Source organism: Muntiacus reevesi, chromosome 20 (genome assembly GCF_963930625.1).
Source record: "Muntiacus reevesi chromosome 20, mMunRee1.1, whole genome shotgun sequence".
In the NCBI taxonomy this organism is placed as follows: Eukaryota; Metazoa; Chordata; class Mammalia; order Artiodactyla; family Cervidae; genus Muntiacus; species Muntiacus reevesi.
The window spans coordinates 8,794,968-8,821,644 of record NC_089268.1 but is presented as its reverse complement, the minus strand read 5'-3'; the positions used below and the strand labels follow the sequence as shown (position 1 = coordinate 8,821,644).

The following is a 26,677-nucleotide window of genomic DNA, read 5'->3' as shown; positions in this document are numbered from 1 at the left end:
GCGGGGGTTGGGTCTCTCCTCAGCGGCCCCGCTCAGGGCAGGGGGAGCCGGCACCCTGGGAACTGAGTGTGTCACGGGGCTTCAGCCCTCCCCGCGTCTCACTCGGACCTTCCTAACTTTTTAAATTCCATTTTTTAAATGTCGTATTGGAGTCTAGGTGTTTTACAGTGCTGTGGCTGGAGGAGGGCATGGGAACCCCGCCCCAGTGTTCTTCCCTGGAGAATCCCAGGACAGAGGAGCCTGGCGGGCTATAGTCCATGGGGTCGCAGAGTCAGACACGACTGAAGCGACTTAGGTCACATGCACGTGTAGTTGATTTATATTATGTTAGTTTCAAGTGTCCAGCTAAGTGAATCAGTTACACGAATACACGTATCCTTTCTTTTTCAGGTTCTGGTCCCTTGTAGGTTATTGCAGAGCACAGAGCAGAGCTCCCTGCGGCGCACAGTAGTCCTGTTGCTTGTCTGTTTGGTATGCAGCAGTGTGTGTGTGTTAATGCCAAACTCCTGGTTTATCTCTCTTTGGTACCCATCTGTCTGTTTTTGGAATCTGTGAATCTGTTTCTTGTAAATGAGTTCACTTGTATCATTTTTTTTTTAATTTCACATATAAGTGATATGGTATTTGTCTTTCTCTGACTTACTTAGTATGATAATCCCTAGGTCCATCCATATTGATACAAATGGCTTTCTTTCATTCCTTTTTTGTGGCTAATATTTCATTGTGTATACGTACCACGTCTTTTTTGTCCATAACTCAGACCTTGTCATCAAGGTCCCTGCCTGGGACTCTTATCTTAGACTGTCAACTTTTAGGTGTGACCCCTTGAACCATGGTGAGGAGGTCTCCCTGGAGGTCGTTGGCATTTCCTGAGCAGATGCCGTGGCTTCTGGAGCCCTGTGCTGCCAGCCAAAGTTATTCCTATTTCTAAGATGCCGCTCGGCTGTGTTGGCAACTGTTATGCCCCTCCTCAGTGGTCCAGATGGGAAGAATAAAACTCAAGTCAGTGCTCAGAATTAAGGCAGCGTGTTTCCTTGTGAAAGGCCCATCAGAGCACAGGTGAAGTTTCTTGGCCAGAATGCACACTTCTCTGAGACCAGGGACCGTGGGGCAGGAACAGTTTTGGAATGAGTTGTACTCACTTCTTGAATTTTTAACCAAAACCACGTTTTCGAGTTCTGTGCTGGGTGCCACCAGTAACAGGTCAGATGGGTGATGGCTGTCAGGGGATTTAGGGACGGGGTGAAAGGACCAGGTCCATCTGTGACGACTGGGTGAGGTCAGAGGTGTGCTTGAAGGGGCACAGGGTGGGACGGGGCCTCGTCATCCCCAGGGATGGAGGAATATTAAGGAGACTTCCTGGGAAAGGTAGCATTTATTCAGGCTCTGAGGAACAAGTCACAGGTAGAGACAAAGAAATGCAGGAAGGATGTTGCTAGGCAGATGACTTAGCACGTGTGCTTGTCTGAAGGTCTGAAACTTGGGAAATGCAGTCTGTTACTGCAGCACGTGGCGAGAGATGCGCCTGCAGAGAGGTGGATGGCAGGGGGGTTGGGAGGGCCTGGGGACCCGGGTGAGGAGTGTTTTCTGGAAACCCGGGGAGATGGGGGTTTGGTACTATGAAAGGGTGATGTGCTATCACAGGGGGTGATGCTGAGGTCACCCAGGGGGAGCGTGGGCTCAGTGGAGGCAGCCTGGGGGGAGGAGGCAGGCGTCCACGTGGGGGATGGAGAGACTGGGTGGGGAGCAGGGGAGAGGGAGATGCTGGACCAGGCCGAGGGTGACAGGTGGGGAGGTGACGGGATGTGGGGGAAGGGAGAGGGAGAGGTCTGGGTCTGGGTAAATCCCACTTCCCCCCACGGGGAGACAGGAGATCCTGAAGGCAGGGTCAGGACTGAGGGCAGAGATGGGGGAGGCGCCTCTGGATGACCCCAGTAGGTGTGTTCAGTGGGCAGCGGAATATCAGGTCTGAGGCTCGGGGAGGTTAAGATTTGGGAGGCGTCCCAGTGGAGGTGATGTTTGGAGCTGCGGGAGTGAAGGTGCAGGTGCCTGCAGGGCAGGCAGAGCAGAGAAAAATGCGAGGAGGAGCGGCGAAGGGGGCTGGTCGCCAGAGTGCTGGCTGGCATCAAGGACAGACCACCGTGTGACCGCGTCAGACACCCCAGAGGATGGACCTTTCAGGTGGGGTTAACGCTTGTGGATCAGTGATAGACCACAGATGAGGTGGTCCAGGCGTGGGCTGGGGGAGGGCAGCACCCTGGGGAGCAACACTGTGAAAGCAGTGATGGAAAGGAACCTGCGACAGAGGCTGGGAAGGAGCAGGGAGGGAAACGGGAGTCTCCTGCAAGCTTGCCCGGGAGCCGGATGCGGGACGAGCATCCGGGAAGGCTGCCTGGGAAAGGAGGCGGGATGGTCGGTAAACGTGGGCTGATTTGGCATCCGGAGGTCCTCTGCGACCCCAGAAGCGGCACCAGGCGGTTTATAGCCCTCATTGCTTTGTTTTGTGCGTGTGCCCAGACTCTCTTTACGAGATCAGAGGAGTGCTGAAAAACGCCCCTGGCCCCGTTTCCTAAAGGAAACAGCAGCTTCCTGGCTTCCTGCGGGCTCTGCCAGTTCTCAGGGACGGGAACAGTCCTGATGCGAAGGGTGTCTTGGACGGCTGACTGGGATTTCATTAGTGGAGGACTTCCGTCCCTCGGGGCATATGTGTGCGGTTTGATGGCTGTCGGTGTGGGGATGAGCCATCCAGGCAGACCCTTCAGAAGAAGGGTAGTGGGGGGACCAGTCATCAGTGTTCTTGTTTTGAAGTCTGGTCGTCAGTAATGATTGGTTCCAAAGTGGAATCTGGGCATATTAAGCCTGGTTATTCCATGTTAAGTCTTGAGGACCACAGACAATGTTCCTTCTTTCTAAGACCCTTGAATGATTGCATTTACTCATTGTGTTTCCAAGTTTATTTCCCCTTGGGATTTTTTTTTTAAATTATAAAAGCAGCATATGGTTCATTATGAAAATTAGTGGAGGTAAATAAGGTTTAAGTCATCAACCTGCCCTTCCCACTTGCAGACTCTCCCGACGCTAGTAAGGTCTCTGGTATGGGGTGTCACTAAACTTAGGTTTTTTACACCTCTCTTGCATCCTGGATTTTGAAGTCATTGAGGGCCAAGGCTGTACGTCTTACTCACCTTTGCCTCCTTACCTTCTGCCACACAGCTTGACCTAAGTCTCCAGGGTCCACTAAATATTAGTGGCATAAATAATCTGATATGTGAACAGATGAATGAATAGGGTGATCTCCTAGGCTTTGTCCTTGGGGCCGTTGATTCCAAGATGAATGAATAGAGTGATCTAGGCCTTGCCCTTGGGGCCGTTGCTTCCAAGATGAATGAATAAGGTGATCTCTCTGGCTTTGCCCTTGGGGCCGTTGCTTCCAAGATGCATAAATAGGGTGATCTCTCAGGCTTTGCCCCTGGGGCCATTGGTTCCATTTTAACTTCAGAGAGAAATTGGACACAAGAGGAGAGGCCCTATATTGGTCACTTTTTGATTTGCAGGAGCGCTTGTTCTCTGGAAGGCGCTTTGTAACAAGGTGCAGGGTCTGCAGCCCCTCTGTCCAGCCTTAGGTGTAGATTTCTTGAATTAGGTGAATTAGTTCAGAAACCAGTAGATGGCTGGCAGAGAATCAATAAGATGAGAGGTTTAACACATTCATGGCATTATAAGATGTGATTTTTATAATGCATTTTAAGTTCTTCAGAAGCACCCCAGAACTTCTACATTAAGTTGAAATAGGAGACATTTACTCTGCTTTCTCTGAACCTTGGGCACTGGGATGTTATCACAGATAAAGCAGAAGGAAGAATTCTGTCCAAGAGACGGCAAGGCACAGTCTGTCCCCAGAGGCCTAAAGACCATGTGGGCAAAACCATATTTGTAGGTATGGAAGGGAGGATGGAGAAAAAGATGAAAAAGTCCAGCAAATCAGAATGTCCTGCTGACCACAGACCACAGAGGAAGGGGATTTCAGGTATGATGGGAGCAAGACTTCTTTCTCCCTGGAAGTTGAGACTTCGGATTTTGTTCTTCCTTCATCACATGGAGCAGTGTTTCTCCAGGTGGCCTCTGGACCACCTCTGTCAGAATTCTTGTGAAAGTTGCTTATTTCCTACCTTCTCCAAGGACTAGTCAATCAGAATTCCCAGGGCAGGATCCCAGAGTCTGCCTTTGAATCTCCAGGGCAACTCATGTAAGTTAGACTGGAGTCAGAAGACACACACGCCCAGCTGTTCATAGCAGCACTGATTACAAATAGTCAGGACACGGGAACAGCCTGATGTCTGTTGACAGATGAATGGATAAGGAAGATGTCACACACACACACACACACACACGCACGAATACTGCTTAGCCATAGAAAGAATGAAATAATGTCATTTGCAGTGACACGGATGGAGTCATGCTCACGGATTACCATACTAAGTGAAGTAAGTCATGCAGAGAAAGACAAATACATGATATTGCTTGTATGTGCAATCTTAAAAAAAAAAGATACAAGTGAACTTATATACAAAATGGAAATAGACCTGTGGACGGAGAAAATAAAAGTTACAGTTACCAAAGGGAAAGGGGAGAGGGATAGAGTAGGTGTTTGGGATTAATAGGTACATACTACTTCATATAGGATAGACAACCAACAGGACCTACTGTATAGCACAGGTAACAATACTTAATATCCTATAATAATCTATAAGGAAAAAGAATCTGAAAAAGAATACATACGTATAACTGAATCATTTTGCTGTATAGCTAAAACTAACAGGACATTGTAAACCAACTATACTTCAACTGAAAAAGAGGCATCACCATTTTAAAAAAGAAAAAATAAAAAAAGAACCTAACAGAACCTAGACAGTTCCTGATGGTTTCAAGATCCTAAACAGCATCAAGATCCCAGAACTTTTCTTGAATCCATGGACTAATGGTTTAAGTACAGAAAATGATTTTTTGCACAGTCCAGAATTCAAGAATCTGCTGTACTAATCTAGACGACCCCTCAGCAGAAGCAAGCATTTCATCTTCTCTCTGGCTTTTTGCCCTAAACTTGGCTGGAGGGCCTGGGAAGATTGGTTTAGGACGTGGATGTAGATGCAAACTTGACATAATCATCTTCAGAGTGAGATTCAACAGAAACACAGAGTATATTTTATACTAGTTCCCAGTCTTGAATTTTCTGTAATTGATAAAGACAGCATGGGTTCTGCAAGATTTTCTCAAAACCTTGGGTTACGAGAAATACTCATTGCAATTCTGAGAAGGAACACCAAAACATTCATGCAGTGACAACACCAGAATAAGTATGCGTGCCTCCTGTGATGACTGCTTTCAGGGACACTACCAGTTTTAATGTGTAAGTTCTGAAATGTTTCTTTTTAAGAAGTTAAATGTGTTCCTAATAGCATATCTTTTCTTCTGTCAGTTGGCAGCTTATATATTTAAGCCCTTAAGCTCTTTTCTACTGTATTGTTTGAAATTGTGTAAACATGTTTTTGAGCCCTTTTTAGAATACTTTGGCACTCCGTTTTCTAGTTTAACTTTTTTTTTTGTTTGTTTTAGGGTTACTTTTGAAAAAGTATACTTGTATCACCGGTAGAGGAATTTCTTAAAAATTGATTTTATTTAAAAATGGGAAGGAGACTGTTGAATTAGATTCAAACAGACCCCCTATCCGTCTTTCCCCACCTCTTTTTACCCACTCCTTTCCCCATCTTCTTTCAAATAACAAAGCAGCCCTATTTTCCCTTCCGTCACTGTTCTGCCTCCCTTTGAAGCACTCTGATCCAGCCCTCAGTGTGTGCAGCCTTCCGTGTAGGCTGGTCCCCCCTCTAACGACAGAAAGAGCTTTCTCTGGAGATGGATGCTGGGCAGGAGCCATGAGTAATGGTCGGGTGGGTCGGATGCCCCACCAGCATGGCTAGAGCCGCCTCATCCGTGACCCCTGGCCTGACTGCATCCTAGATTCTGCTGAAGTAGGGTTTTTTCTTAATGACATATGTTTGATTTGCAATGTTGTGTTTCTGGTGTACAACAAAGTGGTTCAGTTACATAAGTATATATTCAGTTATAAAATGCATGTTTGAATACATATAAGTGTGTATATTCTTTTCAGATTGTTTTCCATTGTAAGTTATTACAAGGTGTTGAATATAGTTCCCTGTGCTATGCAGTAGGTCCTTGTTAATTTATTTTGTATATAGTAGTCTGTATCTGTTCATCCAAAGCTCCTAGTTTATCGAAGCGGCCACCCCCCCCCCGCCCCCGCTTTTGGTAACCATAAATTTGCTTCCTATGGCTGTGAATCTGTTTCTATTTTGTAAATAAGTTCACTTGTATCTTTTTTTTTAAATTCCACATGAAGGGATATCCTGTGATGTTTGTCTTTCTGCCCAGACCCCACCCAGGAATGACATCACTGGACTCAGGCCCCAGGTGATTCTGAAGTGCATTCAGGGCTAGGAACCAAAGAAGTCAAATGCCTCATTGTTTCTTGGGGGCTCCAAGGCACTTTCTGTCTGCGTCTTCAGAAGAGCTGGGTTGAAACGCAGAGTCTTTTCTCCTTACCCCAGACCCTGCGAATCTGTCGCTCAGAGTGGGCCCGACCTTGTCAGCGCGTAAATGCATCTGTAATGTTGGGAGCCCCCAGCCTTGGGAACCTCAGTGGTGTTTTTGGACCTGGGTTGGGGAGGTGCCCGGGGAAGGCTGGTGGGAACTGCGGAGCGTTAGGGCTCCAGCCGGTTTGTCTGGGGCGGGAGGCTTCTCCCCGCTCTGGGGAGGACGGTGCACTGTCCCCTCTGGCCCTGCGCCCACATCTGCTCCCCGTGCTCCCCAGAGCGTGGCTCCGGGCTCTGAATGACTCACCCCAGCCTGTGGCCTGTCAGCTGGCAAACACGGTGCCTGGTGTGGGGGTGTGAGGATGTTTATTCCAGCTGACAGGCGCAGATGCTAATTGGAAAGATGAAGGGAATACATTTACAAGGGTGCCACAAACAGCTCGGGGCCAGGCCCGGAATCCACGCGAAGGGGCCCTGACCACAGGGACTCATCTGCAGTTCAGGGGAGGGAGGAGAGGACTTGTGGTCTCAGAAGATAGAGCGACTTGAGCTGGGGGGAGCTGAAGCCTTCATTTCTGGGCCATGACATCCCAGAGCCATCGGGAGACCTCATTTCCCTGAGAAGTTTGGTGCCTAAATACCCAAGTTGTGATTTTGTCTGTATTGAATGGGGGTAATTAAAATGAGCGGTAATTTTGAATGACAGAGTAACTGAATTTGGGGCATTTAGTTGTTGTTATCTTGAGGTTTAAGTAGACATTATTTCAGAATCTACATACTTTATTTGGGGAAGAGGACAAGCAGAAAGAAGCCCAAACTGTGTGCTTCTCCCCCCCACCCCGCCCCCTCCACAGTATTTCTGAAACCCCACATTTACTCTTCTGTAATGCTTTGCCTTCTGGTGATATTTTTTCCCCCCAAACAAGAGACCGTGTATCTTAGGACATATTTGTGTTTATTGAGCCAATGCTGCTGGGGAGGAAAAGCTGAGGCGTAAAGGTTATTTTTGTAATTGTGGCTGGAATTAGGTGAAAATCCTCTTGGCTGGGAAAAGCTTTTTTTTTTTTTTTTGAGTCCTGAGTTACCAAGACTCAAAACTTTGACAAAGGGGCCTGTGTCCCCTCTGCCCCCCTCACCACGTAGAGACCACGCCAGCTTTTCTGCCCCGCACTGTCTGTTCCCGCCGTGCCCTCCAGAGGCTGGACACGCTTCCCAGGGCAGGAGCCCCGTCTCTGTCTCCAGAGGCCCACTGCCTCATGGGCGAGTCCCTGGGGGTTTGGGAAATGTGATAAATGGGGGGATGGTGCCTTTGAAAAAGAGATCTCCGCGTCTCATTGTTTTTTTCCCTGCACGCCGAGAGGAACAGTGTGGCAGCAAGTGCAGGCCAGGATTACACGTTCATCCGGAGTCTTACTTGACAATCCCAGATATGTTTAAGCAGGATGAGCCGGGAGCCCAGCAGTCAGCCAGCCCGATTGGCATACAGCGCCCTGGGTTACCCGAGGGGTAAACAGCCCTCAGTGAAGCAGTGTGATGTACACGGAGCGAGCCCGAAGTGAGCCCGAAGTCAGCCTTCAGGGTTCCACCGAGGCCCAGAGCCTCTCTTTTTACGCGCTCATCCTGTCCACCGCTGGTTGTTCAGTCCTTGTTGTGTTCGAGTCTGGTCTTCGGCGAGGCCTCATTTCATGGTGTTGATCCGTGACGTGACCCCCAGAGTGATCCTCCCGCCTCCCCTGGGCCCTGCGTGCAGCCTTGCAGCCGGATGCGGGGCTCGTGGTTTGCGGAGGATGTTTCATGTTTGGGGTCTTGTCACTTGCTTCTGCTGTGGGGAGGGCTGTCTCCTGGCCTGTGGCCCTTCCCTCGTCTGCACGGCCCCCCCCCCCACCGCTCCCTGTGGACGTGGACGGTGTCCTGAGGCCTCCCCTTGGCCCCTGGGCCCCTGTGCGCTGCCTTCTGAGTGAAGGTGGGCATGGATAGCCACGCCGCTTCACTCACTTCTGTCTGCTTCTCTACCTGCCCCCTAGATGTCTGCAACAAAAAGATCAAACCAAACACGCTTCGTTTTCTCCTCAAGCCACAGACCCTTCCTCTTTGCCTGAATTGCCAGGCTTTCTGAAGGCACCCTAGGCTCGCAGATGTCCAGATTTAATGGAGCAGCAGGATTTATTTCAGATGGGATTGTGACACAGAATTGCCAAGTCTTTTTGATAAGAAAAACTCATTGTTGTTTAGTGAAAAGCCAGGAGATTTCAGCCCCCCAGCGAGGCTGTAATCTCTGATTAAACAGAGCCCAGGGCACAGCAGCCCTTGTGAACACATCTGTCCGGCTTCGCAATGGCAGAGTCATGTCACTGTCCCCCCCATTGCCCGGTTTTGCTGGCCAGGAGCCCCACGTCTGAGACTAGAGCGGCAGCTTCTGTGTGCCCGCCCTCCTCTCTGTCCACAGGAGCGGACGGGGGACCTGGCTTCCCCACCTTTGCGTCTGACCCCTCTCACCGTCTCTGTGTTGGTGGCCCCCGGACGGTGCCCGGGATCACTGTGGGCAGCACGTGCCCCCCTGACCTGCTGGCCACCCCGCCGACCCGCCCTTCTGGGGGCCCTTTGCTCCTTGACCTTTCACTCTGCCTGTTTGGCCCCCGGCCGCCTCAACGTGGGTTCACCCCCTCTGTGTGTGTCTGTGTGTGAGTGTGTGTCTGTGTGTGTGTGTGTGTGTGTGTCTGTGTGTGTCTCTGTGTGTGTGTGTTTCTGTGTGTGTGTCTGAGTGTGTGTGTCTGTATCTGTGTGTGTTTCTGTGTGTGTCTCTGTGTCTGTGTGCGTCTGTGTGTGTGTGTTTCTGTGTGTGTTTCTGTGTGTGTCTCTGTGTCTGTGTGCATCTGTGTGTGTGTGTGTGTCTGTATCTGAGTGTGTTTCTGTGTATGTCTCTGTATCTGTGTGTGTGTATGTGTGTGTTTCTGTGTGTGTATGTGTGTGTCTGTGTGTGTGTCTGTATCTGTGTGTGTGTGTGTGTGTGTCTGTATCTGTGTGTGTCTCTGTGTGTTTGTGTGTGTCTGTATCTGTGTGTGTTTCTGTGTGTCTGTATCTGTGTGTATGTGTATGTGTGTGTATCTGTGTGTGTATGTGTGTGTCTGTGTGTGTGTGGCGTGGGGGGGGAAGTGCGTCATGTTGGCCTGTGGGCCCTGGTGCACCTTGCTTCCCAGGACGAGTCTCGGGACGAGCCGGGATGCTCTGCTGAGTGTCGCTGCAGGTCCAGGGGAGGTTAGGGTCCGGTACCCGTGCGCCTCTGAAGCGGCTGGGCTGCCGCTGGGTTATCCCTGCCCCTGGATCTCTGAGGGCGGTTCAGGGCTGGCTCCTGTTGCGCTGGCGCCGTTTGCTTGTTTTTTGTTGGCCTCTGACGTGGTTAAGCATCAGTGATGCTTTGAGCTTCTGCCCTCATCTCCTGACGGTCCATTCAGCAGCACGCTTCTCGCAGATGGGATACTGATGGCGATGATCAGGTAGACCCTGTGCTGACGGAGGTGTTGATGAGGGTTTCCCCGCTGATCTGAGTGTGTCAGGGTGCGAGGAGGTGCGGCACATGCCCCGGGCCCCACGCGTTGCTAGAAAAGGTGATGAAACCTGTGCGCCTCGGGGGCGCCCCTCCCCAGGCCTTTCCGTTGGTCTGCTTTACTGCGTTGTCCGGTCCACCAGCCCATCGAGCCTCTCAGTCACCGCGCTGCTGGGTGAGGCAGAGGATGCCTTGGGAGGAGCCGAGGTCCCGGGCAGTGCCGGCGTCCCCCCGAACCCCAGGCCAACGCAGGGGTCGGTCAGTCGCATCGCACACTGCCTTGGGGCCCGCGTGGTCACGCTGCAGAGACGCTGGCGAGAAGATAGGCCCGGTCCAGGGGACTTCCCTGGTGGTCCAGTGGTTGGGACCTGCTTCTGTCACTGCCGGGAGCCCAGGCTCAATCCCTGGTCGGGGAACTAAGATCCCCGAAGTCACCTGGTGTGGCCAGAAAGAACACACGTGGTCCCTGAGCCAGCAGAGAGTTCATCTGGTGTGGAAGCCAGGGCCTGGGAACATTTCTGGGTTAATAGATACTCACTTTGAAGCACAGGGCACAGTGGGAGGCCCTGTCTATTTGAGGGGGTTTGGGGATGATATGCCTGGAATTTGATGATGCGCTGGCGCCTTTTTGTCAATCGTGCTAACTATATTCTTTGTCTTTCCTCATAGGAGCTGCCTTAAGCAAGAAACAAGGACGAAACAGTTTAACATTTTGTACTTAGGCAAATACCGTACTTAATTTCAAAGCTCCATCATAGTCAAAAGTTGGTAAAGTTTAGCCAAAGCAGAGAATTGAGTTTTGAACTTTCTCCTTTGCTACTTTGATATTTTTGTGATGTTCTCTTGAAAATGAATTATTAACTTGATTTCATTTAATCAGAGGAATTAAGTGGAAAAAAAAGAGCGTTAAAGCTGCCCTCAGAGGTCTGTGGGCTGGAGTCCTCCCCCAGACTCCTTCGCATGCACCTGCTGGAGGCAGGGGCGGGGGTCCCCCTGCAGTGGGGACCTTGCCTCCCCGAGGGGCGCACGCTGGGGGCTGGCGGCTCGGGCCTTTGGGCGGCAGTGGATGGTTTCTCTTGACCTCACAGGTTTCTTTCAGAGTCGGGATGACTTTATGGTCCAGAGCGCAGGCCCCGGGGGAGAGTGGGGTGGGCTGGCCCGGGTTCTCCTCCCTGCCATCCTGCTGACGAGGTTCCTTCCGCAGGGAGCGGGGGTGGGGGTCACTTCCTTGGAGCTGTTGTGAGGCCTTAAACTGCCTTGTTTATGCAGATTGCCTGACCCTCAGTAAGCCTGCCTCCCCGTGACTCAGCGGGAAGGAGGCTGGGCTGCCCTGGCGTTCAGGTGAGGGGTCCCTGGCCGTGGGGCTGGGGCGGGGAGAGGAGCCGTCTGTGCTGGATGCTGCCTGCCCGCGGGGACAGCAGAGTCCACGCTCTCCGTGCAGATGGCGACTGACTTGGCTCTTGCTCCATGTCCAGTAATAAATCTTCAACTTGCCAGCCTTCCACGGACTGTGTCCTGAGTTTTAAAATGTCACTCCTTTCAATTTTACCAAGTTATATGATGTAGATCATAATTTGCTTTCTTTAACCTTTTCAGTTCTCCTTTAAATGCGCTCCTTCCAATTTTTAATCAATTAACATGAATTAGATACTCTTAGAGAAAAGTGTGAAAGTGTTAGTTGCTCAGTTGTGTCCGGCTCTTTGTGACCCCATGGACTGTAGCCCGCCAGGCAAGACTACTAGAGTGGGTAATCATTCCCTTCTCCAGGGGATCTGCCTGACCCATGGATCAAACCTGGGTCTCCAGCATTGCAGGCGGATTCTTTACCAGCTGAGCCACCAGGGAACAGCTACCACATATGTAAGGCTTTCTTTTTTGCTTGAAATGTCACAGTCCTCTCAGTGGAGAGAGCCTAGGACTATAACTGCAGACACTGGATAGGTTTTGAACCCAGAAGAAGAGATGCTCTTTATGTAGAACCAGTGAGAAATGCCATTTATTCAAAAAGAACTTAGCCTTCTGGGCACAGGGACTGTGGTCACAGACTGGGCAGGCTGTCCACACACAGTTCTCCATGAAAGGAAATGCCCTGGAAGGTTCTGTACAAACGTTGAAGTAACCACTAGGTCACGCAGTCCAGCCTGTGTCCATCACACGGTGGGCCCTGAGATGGTGATAGCTTTTCAGGAGAGGTGCTGGTCTGCTTCCAGGCTTCTGGGCATCCGGTCCCTTATTGAGGGATGTGGACTAAGCCGCTGTATTCCTCTTGTAGGTTAGGGGGCTGCGGAAGGTGGAACCGCATCCTGAAGTGTTAAAAGGGGGTGCTGAGAAAAGTGGAGGCGTGCCAGGAAGGGCAGCCCTGACCTTCTGGGTCACTTTCTGAATGACAGAATCTGCGGCGGGAAGTGTGTTCTCTCTCAGAAGCCCTTGGGCTCATGGTGGCAGGGTGGTTGTCCGCTCAGCAGTGGTGAAGGGGAAGATTTTTGGCACTGCGGAGTTTAGGGCTGATTATCTGTCTCCTGTATACAGGTGGTAGTAATGGTTATGTTGGTAAACAACAGATTTGGTATTTTTGCTTTTTAAGTAAACTCAAAGCAGTTCTGATTCAGAAATGAGGAAAGCTTAGAGTGGGTCCAGATTGAAGGTTATCTTAAGAAAGTTGTAGGGAAGACATTACTTAATTTTACTATCATTCTTAGACATCTTAAAATATCAAATTTTATGCTTTTATTCTTGGACATACATGAGATAAAGCCCGTTTGAATTCATGAAAAATGTGATTAAATTTGTTTTTTTTTTTTAATACTTAACCTGTTTTTTTAACCTGTATAGAAGCTTGAAGTAAGCTGAATGTTGGCAGTTAGGAGTTTGGGGGCACCTTCTTTAATGAGATGAAAACCTCATGAGTTATTGCTCATATTTTTGTGTTAATAAATATTCATTCAGGGTTTAATCACTGTTGCTTCTCAGTTAAAACAGCAGCAGAAGCTCTCAATCCTCTCATCTCTGTTCATCACACTGCTGTTCTTCAAATTCTCCAACCCTCATTCACAGCAATGAGAATGGACTGAGAGATGATCATACTAAGTCAGGAAGGGAAAGACAGTACCATGCAATATCACTGACATGCGAAATCCAAACTATGACACGAGTGAACCCATCTACGCAGCAGAGACAGACTCTCAGACGTGAAGAACAGCCTTGTGGCTGCTGAGGGGAGGGGCTGGGGAGGATGGAGTGGGAGGTTGGGGTTAGCAGTGTAAACCTTTATGTATCTAATAAGCAGCAGGTCCTGCTGTAGGTCACAGGGAAGTATATTCAGTATCCTGTGATAAAACATCACGGGAAAGAAGACTTAGAAAAAGAACGTATAGGGGACTTCCCTGGCTGTGCAGTGGTTAAGAGTTCAGGCTTCCACTTCAGGGATTGAGGGTTCACTCCCTGGTCAGGGAACTAGGATCTGTATGCCAGGCAGCTTGACCAAAAAAGAAAAAGGGTGTGTGTGTGTGTGTGTGTGTGTGTGTGTGTGTACACATCTATATCAGATATATATATATATCTGAATCTCTTTGCTGTATAGCAGAAATTAACACAACACTATAAATCTAACTACATTTCAATTAAAAAAAAATGCTCAGCCTTGAATGCAAAACAGTGACCCCCGTCCCGTATAAAACAAGAGGTCCAGGAGATTGCGTCCTGTGTGATTGCGTGCCTCTCCTTTATCCTTTGACAGCCCTACACTGGAGCTGGGATTATGCCTTTTTAGAGACGAGTAAACTCCATGTCTGGCGAGTTAACTGCAAACACTCAGCCTAGTCTTGGGAGTCTTCTGTCGAGAGATCTGTCTGGCCGTCTCCACAGACACTCCAGCTCTGATGCCCTGAGTTCAGGCAGCTGTGCTCAGGGCTGAGCCTGTCCCCGCTCGGCATTAAGGATCACGTTTTCTTATTTGTTTATTTCAAAGCTTGGTCCTTTGTCTCACTGTATCCTTTCTCTGAACTTCTGCAACACTTAAGGTTTGATACGCTGGTATTATTTGAAAATATCTGTTGATGAGCCTTTTTACAGATGAGGGAATCAAGGCCCACATAGGTTAAGTAGTTTGTCAGAGGCCACAGACCTGGTAAGTGTGGAAAATGTGCAGATCGCTTTTGTGACTGTTTGGATTTGATGGAGGACTAATGGGATTCAGAGAGAGACCATTAAGCAGGATAGTGTAATATATAAAATAGATAATCCCTGTGTATCACGGGGAACTCAACTCAATATTCTGCGATAACCCATATGCAAAAAAGAATAGTACATGTACATGTAAAGCTGAACTACTTTATTGGACACCTGGAACGAACACAACATTCTTAACTATGCTCCAGTGCAAAATAAAAATTAAAAAGGGATAGTGTAGTCCTCTAGAGAATTGAAGCCTGAACTGGACTGATAGCAATGTGAGTGGATAGGAAGAGATGCGTAGGGAAAATAGAGAATAACAGAAGGATTTGGAAACTGAGTGTGAGTGGTAGGAGGAGAGGGTGCCAGGGAAGGAGTTGAAATTACAGTTTTTTAAATGAGGTTCATGGTCAGCCTTGACCTCACTGAGAAGTGATTTTTTATCTGTATTTTTTTCATATGTTTAGTCTTAAAACTAACATTTATCCAGAGCAAAACACTGGGAAGACAGTTAAAGGGGATTTCAGCTGGGAATAACCTGCAAGTTTTATACTATCTCTTACGAGAGACCTCAGACCAAATAGTTTTCTTACTGGTAAAACAGAGATATACCCGCCCTCCGGGGGATGTTTCCTGACCCAGGTGAGAGAGCAACTGTCTTTTCAGAGGCTTAGCCACATGAGTTTCTCACTTACTCCTTCAACATTCAGCACTGTGGGCTGCTTGAACTTAATACAGTCAGCATCTGGGATGCAGTAATCCCTTATATAAGACGGCACGGTGTTTGCATGGAATCTTGCGTACCCTCCCATACACTTTATTTGTTTTTTTGTATCCTCCCATATACTTTATTCTCCAGATCACTTCTAATACCTAGTACAATGTAAACAGTTGTCAATACTATGCAAATAGTTATCACATGCGTAAATAGTTTTGCTTTCAGACCATTCTGGAATTTTCTTTTTTTAATATCTTGGTCCACAGTTGGTAGAGTGTCCAGGTGTGGAACCTGGGAGCCGACTGGACTATGTCAGCTTTGGGGACGCAGACAAGGCCCACAGGGTCCTTCTTGCCAGTGAGCTTAGAGCTAGTAAGGGAGATTGATCACCAAACAACTATTTAATTACAACTGTAACAGATTTTGGGAAGCCGAAGCCCAAGGAAGCTGAGAGCAGGGGAATGCAACCTAATCTTGGGGCCAAAGGAGGTATCCTTGAGGGTGTGGCATTTTAGCTGGGTATTTAAGGAGGAGCTGCTGTTCCCCTTCTTTAGCTTTCTGTTATGATATTTTTAGTAACTTAAAGCAAACCAGTAATCAGGATGCTTCAAACCACTCTCTTGCTTTCTTTGTCTAAAGCTCTTATTTTTACAGGCAAATGCCTTCTTTTCTTTCAAGTTAGGAACACACATAAGGTAGAAGGAAACAGTCTTTGCAGTTGAGACCTGTGTTCCATTCGCTGGTTTTGTGTACGAGCAGGTTTGTCCAGGGAGGGCGTGCCTTCCTGCGAGGCAGACCTCGCCCACTTCTGTCTGGACTCTGTCCATCTGTTCTCTCCGGCAGTTGCTGCTTCTACCTTCAGAGTCCCTGACTCCAGACCAGCCCCGATCAGAGTTTCTTGCAGCCACTACTCATGTGTTCCTTGGTAAACCCATCATCCTGAGCTTCGGGGATTTTTCTGACGCTCTTTGAAGTGTTAAAGATTTCCACCCAATTAACACGCCTTCACTCTTTCTCTGTTTCCTTGATCTTTTCCTTGGATTGAGCAGAAAGCTGCCATATGACACACATGTGGGTGTCAGCTTGACCTTCTTCCCGAGGGCTTGTGAGGTGACAGGTGCAGCCTGTGTTTTCTCAGCCTTAAAAAACCTGCTCCCCAGGACCTGACGTGGTGGCTGAGGAGGTCCGGTCGGCAGTGCAGGACCACCCGGCCCTGTTCACCCGGGTGGCCTCACCTGCCTGAATAGCCGTGCTGGTCCTGTAATGGAGGGCGGTTCCTTCCTTCATTCTGTCTTTAGTTTTTCTTTTTTTTTTTGGTCTGTTCCTTTTTTAAAAAAATTGAAGTATATTATTTATAGGTACGCAATATAGTGATTCACAGTTTTTAAAGCTTATACTCCATTTACAGTTACTATGAAATATTGCCTATACTCCCCATATTGTACAGCATATCCTTGTAGCTTTCTTATACCCAGAAGTTTGCACCTCTTGCTCCCCTCCTCCATCACCCCTCCCCTGTGGTGACCTTTAGCTTGACCTCTGTATCCCTGAGTCCGCCTCTTTTTTGTTATATTCACTAGTTTGTTCATTCTTATGCCCAACAGTGCCATGACCTCAGTCTTCAGTAAAGTGACTGCTAACGTTGACCGGGGGGGTTCTTCATCTCTGAGCCTTAGTGTCCACTTTGGGCAATGGAAGTTACAGTAATTTATGTTGCACTTACATGAGGTCATGGGCTTCCCTGGTGGCTCAGATGGTAAAGAATCTACCTGCAGTGCAGGAGAACCAGGTTCGATCCCTGGGTCTGGAAGAATCCCTGGAGAAGGAAATGGCAACCCACTCCAGTATTTTTGCCTGGAGAATCCCATGGACAGAGGAGCCTGGCGGGCTATAGTCCATGGGGTTGCAACAAGTCGAACATGACTTAGCAACTTCCACTTTACTTTACATAAGATAATATGTATAAAAGGTCTTGCCACTGTATATGTGCCTCAGGGTCTACAAATGTTTGTATGTTTTAAAAATCCATTCCAGACTCAACTGTGGACAAGCCATATATATATGTGTGTGTGTGTGTGTGTGTCTTATATATGTGTGTATGTATGTGCTCATGTATGTATGTATATATCTGTATATGTTTGTGTATGTGTATATATGTGTGTGTGTGTGTCTCTGTGTGTGTATACTGCTATCATATTTATGAACTAGGACCATAAATAATGTGTGTTCTTTACTACCTTATATGACCCGTTTTTTAAATTGAAATATGTGTTCTTTACTACCTTATACGACAAGGCAGAGACTTGTGTGAGGCAAATGTTAGCACAGATTTAAATATTTTCAGCTTTAAAATTTGTACTGAGAGCTTGCACGTAGCTTCTGATGACTGTGCAGCTTCAGTGCAGGGCATCCGTCTTGCCCTGACTTCTTCTGTCTCTCTTTACCCCCAGTTTAGAAATATCAGGTATGTTTAGGCACTGCTTGCCTTTGTCAAGCTGCTGGAAGAAACAGCATGGGACCGGGAGAAGCTTTTCTATTGCAGCCCTTCTTAATGTTGCGGGCTCAGTCGTGTCTGCCTTTGTGACCTCACAGACTGTAGCTTGCCAGGCTCCTCTGCTCATGGAATTTTCCTGGCAAGAATGCTGGAGTGGGTTGCCATTTCCTCCTCAGGGGATCTTTCCGACCCAGGGATTGAACCTGCGTCTCCCGTGTCTCCTGTATTGGCAGGTAGATTCTTTACCACTGAGCCACCTGGGAGTCACTTCTTAATGTTAGTATATCCAAAATAATGTATTCTTGAAATTAAATACTATGAACTAACCTTTTCCAGCCCTGAAAGCTGTTATCTCAGGGTTTAAATAAGAAGAACTTAAAATAGCAATTTTGGTCATTTCAAGAATTGCAGCATTTAGTGGCAGGTAAACATGGGGGAAAATATTCAGCCTCATTAGTAATCAGAGGAATGGAAAACAAAATGTTACCAAACTGTTTTACAATAACACAGGCAGTTTTTAAAATGTAAGAGGCAGAAAAGAGGGGAAGATGTTGACTTGGCAGAGGAAGCACAAGCGTGTGCCTCGCCCCCTCGTCGGCAGTTTAACAGCGTTTGTCAAATGCTGTTGGCGCCTTTGGCACAGCGATTACCCCGCGGGAGTGCAACCTGAGGAAATACCCAGGAACGAGCAGAGATCTGATTATCACCTCAGGACCTTGGGAACAACCTAAATGTCCGACAACTGGGATTGGTTACATAGAGCATGAAGAGGTAGGCAGTGGGCTTTTCTGCCACTGAGAATGGAGAACTGTTTGGAAAAATAATGACAGGGGAAAGTTTGTAAAATAACATAAAGTGAAGCATGAACCAAGTCGCTTCTGTGTCTGCGTGTGACAAATAAAAACTGCACTGGGACGAAACATCATCACTGTGATGGGAATGCTGGTGGTTCCCCCCCCCTCCCCCCACCTTTGGACTTTTCTGTATTTTCCAGATTATGCTCATAATCAGAAGAAAATCTGTAATTTAAAAATGCATACTTTATGACTGAGTAATGTTCCATTGTCTGTATGTACCACGGCTTCTTGATCCATTCGCCTGTCGATGCACATGTAGGTGCTTCCGTATCCTGGCTATTGTAAATAGTGCTGCAGTGAACATTGAGATGCCTGTGTCTTTTTCAATCATGTTTCTCAGGGTGTATGCCCAGTACTGGATTGTTGGGCATTTGAGTCGCTTCTAAAGAGGCGGATGAACCTTGAACCTAGAAAAACAAATGTTGCGTGTTAATTCATATGTATGGAATCTAGAAAGATGGTAACGATGAACCCATTTGTAGGGCAGTAACAGGGAGACAGAGACAGCAGAATTGTGGACACAGTGGGAGAAAGAGGGTGGGATTTATGGAGAGAGCAGCCTGGGAACATTATATTATTACATGTAAAATAGACAGCTAGTGGAAATTTTCAGTATGACTTAGGGAGCTCAGACTGGTGCCCCGTGACAACCTAGATGGGTGGGATGGGGTGGGAGGTGGGGGAAGGTTCAAGAGGGAGGGGACATGTGTTTACTATGGCTGATTGATGTTGATGTATGGCAGAAACCAACAAAATATTGTAAAACAGTTGTTCTTCAATTAAAAATAAACGAATATAAAAAACGCGTACTTTAGAATACTTTGTACTAATGAAACCATATGAACACATGGGGGAGAAAAACCCATGGGAGTGACAGCAGTGACTTTTGATGAGGTGATGGGACTCGGTGGAAGGGATTGTTTCTAATGTTTTGCTTGAATATGCTTCTGTTCAGAACATATCTTGTATCAGGAAAGCAAATATACATGTGGAAAAATGTGTACTTTGGAAATCCACGCCACATTTGAGCAGAGGTAGTAGTGTGCAGATACTTCTGGTCTGTGTTGAGGATGATAAAAACAGCTAACAACGGTGGTCAGTGATGGACATTTTCTTTCCTTCTGCAGATATTCCTGAAATTCCAGAGAGCATCTCATTCTGTAAAGCACTACAGATCGCTGACTTCAGCGGAAATCCACTGACTAGGTAACCTTTCTGCTTGCTCTTCTGACCGTAGCACTAAAGGTCCCTTTTCCCTCCTGTGCCTCCTGGCGCGCTCGGGAGCCCAGCGGCGGGTGGATTCTGGGCGCCTGTGATGCCAGGGTGACTGAGTTGCTGCCCACACAGCAATGTGGGGACAGCTCTCTCGAGTCTGTCTCAGGGGTGTCTCTGGGCCACGCGGGCCCATTTCTAAGATTTCTCCAGACTCTAAGCAACCTCAGAAGAAAGAAAGGTACTCTTCTTTCCATTCCTTCTGTTTGTTTTTAAAGTGTCTAGAAAAACTGGGATTAAGTTAAAACTTGGGAGTCATCTGTCTCAAAATTGCCTGGGTTTTCTTGAGCATGGAGTGCTGGGGAATGCCCTATTTCACTTTGTTTTTCCTAATACCTGCTTATTTTTGAGAAGTAAATATGTCTTTAAAAATAATTCTGTTTTTTCTCCTTTGCATTTCATTTTTATGTTACTAATAGTGTTTATTTTTGTGGAAAATAGTGCTCTAGTAAGCTCCAGCCTGATCGCTTTCTGACTCACCCCCATCGTATGTCTCGTCCTCTGTCTTGACCATCCTTGTCCGTGTGGCTGGCCCTCTTCCTCCGGCGTTTCCATAGCTCCCGTCTCCAGGAGGTCAGGTGGGAACTTTTGCCGTGCTGCGAGCCTCCTCCACCCTCTGTCTGACCTCGGCCTGCCTTGCGGCCTTCATGGCCCTCAGTTGCCTTCTCTGGCCTGGTATCACTGTAAGAAAGGACTCTGTCCTCCATCTCCCTCCCCCTCTGCTTTGACTGTGCCAATCCCTTCACTCACCTTTCAGATGCAGCCCACACATCATGTTTCTGCAGGACCCTTTCCTGGTGACTCCCATGGCCCCCCTCTAGGCTCTGTGATGCCCTCTGTGCACTTTTCTCATAGCACTGGAGGTCTGCATGTGAGTGATCCCTCCACCCCGGGCTCCGGGACTGCACTGTGTTCCTCCGTCACTCAGGTGGTGTCTGCTGCCTGGCTGTCCTCTCTGGAAAGGAGCAGGCCCTCAACTAGTGTTTGCGGAACCAAACTGAGCTGCTTGTGCTCAAGGCAGCTGAGAAATACTCACTATACTCCCTGAAGTTTTCTGTTAACTCTTCAGTTGCTTAATCCCCTTTTCTGTTTCTTTTTTCCCCCCTATTGTCTGCTGACATGTTACTTTACCGTCATCTCAAAACTCTGGATCAGAACACATTGCACCATATGAGGTCTTACTGAGTTTTCAGCCTGGACTGCTATTTGGCAGGTTTCTTGAAGGAAAGCCATTTTAATTTGGCAGGCGTGTTCTTTCAAGAATTATCAGTTAAGAATCTGTGAGTTGAAGGGACCTTAAAAATTATTCAGCTTGGCCTACGGATTTTATTACTGAAGCAGCTGAGGCTCCAAGAGATGGAATGACCATTTAGGATCACGTAGCCACTGAGCGACAGCTCAGACTAGCTTTCCTCTCTCCCCACCGTAAGTCTGGCTTTTCTCATCCTAGCACATCACATCCCTAGCTTGGCTTTTAATGTTAATATCCAGTAAAAAAAAAAATCAGCCACTTAAAAATACATTTTCCTTACATTTAAGATCATTTAAGCTACTTTTAAAATTATTATCATATATATATATAGTTTCTGGCAAAAATTCAGAACAGGTAAGTTGCATCTTTTGAGCTATAGATAAAAAAAGAAAACTTACCTCTGTTACACCATGGAAGAGGTTATTGTTGTTCAGTCACTCAGTCGTGTCTGACTCTTTCTGACCCCATGGATTGCAGCACACCAGGCCTCCCTGTCCATCACCAACTCGCAGAGCTTGCTCAAACTCATGTCCATTGAGTCGGTGATGCCATCCAACCATCTCATCCTCTCTTTTCCCCTTCTCCTCCTGCTTTTAATCTTTCCCAGCATCAGGGTCTTTTCCAATGAGTCAGTTCTTCACATCAGGTGACCAAAGTATTGGAGTTTCAGCTTTAGTATCAGTCCTTCCAGTGAATATTCAGGACTGATTTCCTTTAGGATGGACTCCTTGCTGTCCAAGGGACTCTCAAGAGTCTTTGCCAACACCACAGTTCAAAAGCATCAAATCTTCGGCTTTCAGCTTTCTTTTTGGTCCAACTCTCACATCCATACATGACTACTGGAAAAACTATAGCTTTTACTAAATGAACCTTTGTGGGCAAAGTAATGTCTCTGCTTTTTCATACACCATCTAGGTTTGTCATAATTTTTCTTCCAAGGAGTAAGCATCTTGTAATTTCATGGCTGCAGTCACCATCTGCAGTGATTTTGGAGCCCAAGAAAATAGTCTGTCACTGTTTCCATTGTTCCCCCATCTATTTGCCATGAAGTGATGGAACCAGATGCCATGATCTTCATTTTCTGAATGTTGGGTTTTAAACCAGCTTTTCACTCTTCTCTTTCATTTTCATCAAGAGGCTCTTTAGTTCTTCTTCACTTTCTGCCATAAGGGTAGTATCATCTGCATATCTGAGGTTATTGATATTTCTCCCAGCAATATTGATTCCAGCTTGTGATTCATCCAGTTTGGCATTTCGCATGATGTTCTCTACATATAAGTTAAATAAGCAGGGTGACAATATACAGCCTTGACATACTCCCTTCCCTATTTTGAACCAGTTGATTATTCCATGTCCGGTTCTGACTATTGCTTCTTGACCCACATACAGATTTCTCAGGAGGCAGGTAAGGTGGTCTGGTATTCCCATCTCTTTAAGAATTTTCCGCAGTGGAAGAGTTTGCAAGTTTGTAAAAACCATTCCTGAGAATGTATTTCTTCGATTATGAAAGCCCTCATCAATACTCTCGTAGAATTCTCTATATTAAATGTCATACAGCATAGGATTTGTTTTTTAAAAAAGGAACGTAGAAAGAGGAAAGAAATGAAAGACTCTAATCTAGAGGCTATCACTAAGGCAAGAAGCCCTCACTACCCCCTGCAAAAAAATGAGTTATGTGTTCTCTTCTCCATCTTAGCAGATTTATGTATAAGGACCTTCCACATTTTAGGTGCGATGAGATCTTTTTGCCTTCAGTTGGTGTTTTTTAAGCCCTAGATACTGGTAACCATAGAAAGAAGTTTTCTTTATTTAAATAATAATTTTATTTTGAATATTCTTTTTTCAGTAGAGTCTAAGAGAAGTATTTAGAATTTCTTTTTTGTGTAGAAGGTTGTGAAACATATAATCATCTCACATGATTGGCATCTTAGATCAAATCAAAAGAAAAATATGAAGAAAGTAGCAATTGGCTGTCAGCTGATCAGTTGTAGGTACTCTGTAGCTTTGCTCTGGGTATTATAAACTACACAAAAAAATCAAGCAGCTGTGTTAGGTTTTATGATAATCTTGTGGGCTAAAATTTCTGTCTATTTTCTGTTAATCAATAAAGTATTTTCACTCTTAGGCACTTTCAACTTCAGGAAGTATTTATCACTTTTCTTTCATAGAGTGCTCAGTAGGCTCATGACACTTTTTCTTCTTTATTCTTACAGTTTGTATGTCTTCCCTCTTTATTTCTGGGTCACTCTGTCAACAAGTATTTATATGTTCCTGTACTGCTAGGTCGACCAAGTCCTTATTTTTTTTCCTTATAGTTAGAAAGACAAGACAAATATGCCACATATAATATAATTTTAGGAGGTTATTTCAATCAGCAAATAGAAGAAATCATTATAATTATGTTCACTATACACCATATATGCACTTCTCTTTATCAATTATAACACTTTCTGTTATTTTTTAGATTGCCAGAAAGCTTTCCTGAATTACAGAATTTGACATGTCTTTCTGTAAACGACATCTCCCTGCAGTCTCTGCCGGAAAATATTGGCAAGTAAGTTAAGTTTTTATGTGAAGTTTGCATATATCAGGGTGAATGGGCATTTGTATCAACCCCACCTCCTTCCCTGTTTTGGCTCTGGTTTCACATCTACTCAGAAAGCTGTTCACCCAGGCTTCGGTTTCCCCCTCAGGAAAGATTACAACCAGCTTCTGTGTGTTTTGCATCTACTTGCCCCTGAATTTTAATAATTAAAAAGGATGCTGCTACCGTTACTAGTGAAGAACCTAATTTGTTTGGAGTGTTTCTCTAAATGGATGGATTCTAGAGTAGTTAATTGAAGTGCAGTAGCATGTGTCATATAGGTGGATATCAAATACTGTTAGGAATGACCGCTCCTAGTAATTCCATTGAAGATGTACAGCATGTACCTTATACAGTAGCTCTGTCTGACAGGTTGTGTGCACCGTGGATCTGGGGACAGGGAGTGAGGGTGATGGGTCTGGAGAGCAGGCTTGGAATGGGGAGGGGCGAGGCGTGGCGAGGCTGTGTTGGGAGGGGAAGGAGCAGGGTGGGCAGGGGACTGGCCTGGCCCGGTCCCCGTGCTGGCTCCCGAGGTCGGGGAACACGGCCATGGCAAGAGATGTAGACTCCTTCGAGGGAACTGTATGCTGGTGAATCTGTTCCCTTGCACATTCCCACGGATGAACTGATGGATGGAATTATCTTAGCAGGTCTTCTCTCCATCCCTTCAGGACGAATAGTCGCTTGAAGCAGGCCGGTGGCTCATGCTTGACCACTTGAAAGCCCACCATAGCCGGCCAGTGCTGGTGGACCAGTGTGTCCTGTGGTCATAAAGGATTTCTCTGATACTTACCTGTCCTGCCTAAGTTCTGAGATGAAACCGGAGCTCGCTCTTTGGGAACTGCAGTGAATCTGGGTCTCTCCTGCACAGGTTTTCTTCCCTGGTGTCTGCAGTCCGCCGTGTCCCCTCCTTACGAGAGGGAGATGGCTGGCTGCCCCGTTTCTGCTGCAGGCCCGGGTTTCTCTGCGGTTCATGCGGATGTTTGGACCCTGAGCCAGCATATGTGCTGATTAAGAACTCCACCCTTTTAGCTCCAGGACAGGATAGACACAGGAAGGTCCCAGCACCCCGAGTTCATGGTACCCTTTGTGGAGGAAATAGCAGTGTTTTGCGGTGACGAAAGCAGTCATTTTGATGTTTTTGTGGAAACTTTTTTTTTATTGTATTTTTGTTAATATGTATATTTGAAAAGTGTTCCAGCAATCATCTGATTTAATACGTGCTAAGATGGGCTTCCTTGATAGCTCAGCTGGTAAAGAATCTGCTTGCAATGCCGGAGACCCTGGTTCGATCCCTGGGTTGGGAAGATCCCCTGGAGAAGGGAAAGGCTACCCACTCCAGTATTCTGGCCTGGAAAATTCCAAGGGCTGTAGAGTCCATGGGGTCGCAAAGAGTCGGACACGACTGAGCTACTTTCAGTCAGTAATCATGCCCTGCACGCCTGCTGTGTCAGGCTTCATGTATTTCTAATTAACACACTAGCCACGTAAATATTGACCTTGCCCGCCTCCTGCCCTCAGGGTCTCTGGAGTCTAATTCTCTGAGCCCCTCCTCCACTCTCCCACTGGCCAGGCAGCTACTCCATCCATCCCCTCGTTTGTGCCTTTTTAAACAGATTTCATGCTTTGAGAGAAAGCACGTTCTTATTTATAACCAGAGTGTTGCTCACACCCCTCACTGCACTGTTTTCATGAAAAAGGCTACTTGATAATCCTTTTGATAGTTTACAGTATTTTTTATCCCACCTTTTCTGTTCATACCTGTGCTGGTTTTTGTCAGTGTTCAGGATTTCTTGTGCATCTGCAGTTGCTGACAACAATAAGGGCAGTTTTTTTAGTTTAGATCTAATCAGACTTAATATTATAGCCTCTTATATACTGTTCATTTCCAAAATCTTCATACCACTTTGAGCTTGAAGCCTGTGGCGATTGATCACCCAAAAAGCAAGAATAGTGGGCAGACAAGTGAATCAACTGATTCGTGTTAGCTCAGATGGTGAAACCTAATGGGAAATGGGAAGTTTCACATTTCTGGCGGTGTTTGTTACCTTAGTAAGAGACTCTGCTGTTTCTGCCTGTTGGACTTAGGGTTTGTGTGTCTGTTTTCACCAAGCAGAAAGAACAGGGAGAGCAGGTTCCTCCCTGGGACAACTGGGCCCCTCTGGTGTCCTGGACTGTGCTGGAAAGGCGCCTGACGCCACTGAGATGCTGACTGTCCAGGACACCTCCTGTTGGCATAAGTATTCTCTACCTTAAACAGATCATCATTTGATACCGGCTTTCCTCACTGGGGGACTTCCCCAGTGGCGCTAGTGGTAAAGAATCCACCTGCCAGCGCAGGAGACGTTAGAGACCCAGGTTCGATCCCTGGGTCGGAAGATCCCCTGGAGGAGGGCATGGCCACCCACTCTAGTGTTCTTGCCTGGAGAATCCCGTGGACGGAGGAGCCTGCAGTCTGTAGGGTCACAAAGAGTCAGACACGACTGAAGCCGCTTAGCACTTCCTCATTGGGAGGGACTCTGCAGTTTCCCAAAGGATTCCCACGTGGTTGCTTTGGAGCATTTAACCAAATATTTAGTGACCAGAATACTTTTCAGAGACAGGATGGTATTGTAAATGGGGCACAAGTAGCGAGTGCTGCAGCAAGCACGAAGGACGATGAATGGCCACCTGCCTGATGGACACTCCCCGCTGTCCCTATGGGTGCTGACGTGGGGGGCTGGGCGTGAGTTCACCCTGCCGCTTTGGTCAGATGAGGCAGACACCTCGGTGTCGGTCCTTTCAGCCTCTGGTGACGATGGGAACCTGGTTTCTCCTTTCGTTACCTGGCTTGGGCAGATGCCCTTAACTGAGAAAGCTATGGATTTCTCCAGGGCGGGGTGGGCATGTCCCGCCTGGGGGAGAGAGCCCAGCCTTTAGGACAAGCTCCCTTGCAGGACCTTGCAGCTGAGGGCACCCTGTTCCCTCCTGTGTGATTTGCCAACAGGCAGTTTGGAGGAGGGCGTTTGGGCGTTGAAGGCAGAGCTGGAGCTGGAGTCCGGCTCTTCTGGTCCCAGGCCTGCTTTTCCCCAACTCTACCCCCATCACCGTGGGACAGCCACCTCCCACGGCCCTGAGAGTCTCAGCGACTGTCTCCTGGTTCCCCTTGGGACACCTAACAGTTCACTTGTTAAAGAGG

At 47.2% G+C, this 26,677-nt stretch overlaps 1 protein-coding gene across 1 annotated transcript in view; it reads left to right on the top strand.

Annotated features, from left to right (window-relative positions):
• The window catches only part of LRRC1 (leucine rich repeat containing 1), a 128,478-nt gene that overhangs the window by 61,630 nt on the left and 40,171 nt on the right, over positions 1 to 26,677 (top strand). Inside the window, exons 3-4 of the mRNA XM_065912899.1 lie at positions 19,519 to 19,597; positions 23,380 to 23,469. Of these exons, the coding sequence (XP_065768971.1) occupies positions 19,519 to 19,597; positions 23,380 to 23,469 (169 nt within the window). The remainder of the gene's footprint in view (positions 1 to 19,518; positions 19,598 to 23,379; positions 23,470 to 26,677) is intronic.